A 2,231-nucleotide genomic window follows, 5' to 3' on the forward strand; every position below is an offset into this window, starting at 1 on the left:
CCTATACGATAATGTGGATATTTTCGCATGGTCGGCAAGCGATATGCCCGGGATAGACAGGAGGGTTGCAGAACATAAACTCTGGATCCAGAAGGATGCTACCCCGGTCATCCAAAGGCGGAGAAACTTCGCAATAGAAAAGCACGAAGCGATTAGAGTCGAAGTGGAAAAATTGGAAAAGTCGGGTTTCATAGAACCGATCGAATGTCCAACCTAGCTGGCCAACGTAGTAATGGTCAAGAAGGCGAATGGAAAATGGCGAATGTGTACCGAGTACACAGATCTGAACAAAGCTTGCCCGAAGGACTGTTATCCTCTCCCGAGGATTGACCTCTTAATTGATGCTACTGCTGGGCATGAAGTCCTTAGCTTCATGGACGCCTATTTAGGGTATAACTAGATCTTGCTGAGTCGGGAAGATGAGAAACATACCTCATTCATGACAAATCGGGAGAGTTACTACTACCGAGTGATGCCCTTTGGTTTAAAAAATGCAGGGGCCACTTATCAAAGAGCCATCAACAAAATTTTCAACGACAGATCGGGAAGAACATGGAAGTTTACGTTGATGACATGCTCGTGAAAAGTTTGGTTCGGGCAAGGCATTTGGCGGACCTAGAAGAAACATTTGATGTACTGAGAACGTACCAAATGCGCCTGAACCCTGAAAAATGTGCTTTTGGAGTTTCATCAGGGAAGTTCCTCGGGTTCATGGTTTCCTAGAGGGGAATAGACGCCAACCCGGAAAAGATCCAAGCATTGATCGAGATGGTACCGCCTGTTACGTAAAGGAAATCCAATGCTTGACAAGAAGGGTAGCCGCATTGAACCAATTTATTTCCCGAGCCGGAGAAAAGTGCAATTCTTTTTTCAAAGCTTTAAAAACTACATTTAGTTCAGGAGCAATCACTTGGACGGAGGAATGCCAACTGGCATTTGAACAATTGAAAACATCACTCGGGACAACGCCTGTTTTAGCCCGCCCCGTGACTGGAGAAACTCTCACTGTGTATCTAGCTATTTCACTAACTGTAGTTAGTGTTGTACTAGTGAAAGGGGAAACAACCCAAAACCCGGTCTATTATGTGAGTCATGTACTCATAGATGCTGAAACAAGGTACCCGGACGTTGATAAGCAGGCTTTAGCGCTCCTTGTGGCATCATGAAAGCTGAGGCCCTATTTCCAAGCACATCCGATAATAGTCCCGACCAACTTCCCATTAAAAAAGATACTTCAAAGGCCTGATGTGGCAGGAAGGATGGTCGGGTGGGCAGTGGAACTTAGTGAATACCAGATCGATTTCAAACCAAGAACGTCCATAAAAGCTCAAGTACTAGCTGACTTCATCGTAGAAAGCACCCTACCACAAAGGGAAAATCAAACAGCCACTACTGAAACATCAAACTTGTGGATTCTACACGTTGATGGCTCGAGTAGTGCTTCAAGATCGGGGGCAGGTTTGACACTCAGTAGCCCCGAGGAATTTATGATCAGCTATGCTTTAAGATTTAATTTCCAGGCTTCAAATAATGAAGCCGAGTACGAAGCTGTCATAGCAGGCTTACTAGTAGCCCGAGCACCCAAGGTTCAGGAAGTAGAAGTAAGAAGTGATTCCCAACTAATTGTCAACCAAATCAAGGGGGAGTACAGTGCGAAGGACGAGAGAATGGCCAAGTATTTGGCCAAGGTAGAACAGCTCCAGGTCTACTTCGATCGGGTGACTTACCAGCAGATACATAGGAAGGAGAATGAAAAGGCAGATGAGCTCTCCCGGCTATCTTTGGCAAATTACAAAAATTTAGACTCGGCAGTTTATATTTAAGAATTAAGCAGCCTGAGTATCCAAGAAACATAAACTTTTGAGATCAGCAACGAACCCGACTGGACAACACCTTTGGTGCAGTACATTCAGGATGATATCCTCCCGACTAATCCAAAAGAAGCCAAACGAATCAAAAACCAGGCGGCTCAGTTCACCATCATTGATGGAGAACTATACAGAAGATCCTTCACTGAACCACTCTTAAGATGTGTTGGCCCTTCCCGGGCCAACTATGCTCTAGCAGAGATTCACGAAGGAATTTGCGGTGCGCACATGGGTGGAAAAGCTTTGGCACAAAAGGTATTGCGCTCTGGCCAACTGTACAAAAAGATGCTATGGAGTATGTGAGCAAATGTGAGCAATGCCAGAAGCACGCTAACGTTCCAAAGGTGCTAGCAGTTCCCATGA

The 2,231-nt window shown here is 45.3% G+C and overlaps 1 protein-coding gene across 1 annotated transcript; it reads left to right on the forward strand.

Moving 5' to 3' along the window:
• The first annotated feature begins 1,259 nt into the window (after window positions 1-1,259).
• On the forward strand, window positions 1,260-1,823 carry LOC148998608 (uncharacterized). The gene has a single exon (XM_089141834.1). It carries the CDS (start codon window positions 1,260-1,262, stop codon window positions 1,821-1,823), a length of 564 nt encoding a protein of 187 aa, XP_088997960.1.
• The last annotated feature ends 408 nt before the right edge of the window (window positions 1,824-2,231 follow it).

Source organism: Hakea prostrata, unplaced genomic scaffold, assembly GCF_041222555.1.
Source record: "Hakea prostrata isolate BN-2017 unplaced genomic scaffold, UWA_Hpros_2 contig_251, whole genome shotgun sequence".
NCBI lineage: Eukaryota > Viridiplantae > Streptophyta > Magnoliopsida > Proteales > Proteaceae > Hakea > Hakea prostrata.

What these genes read in the sequence shown, in the direction of transcription:
- LOC148998608 (XM_089141834.1), top strand. Translation starts at nt 1,260, where the DNA reads ATGGTCGGGTGGGCAGTGGAACTTAGTGAATACCAGATCGATTTCAAA.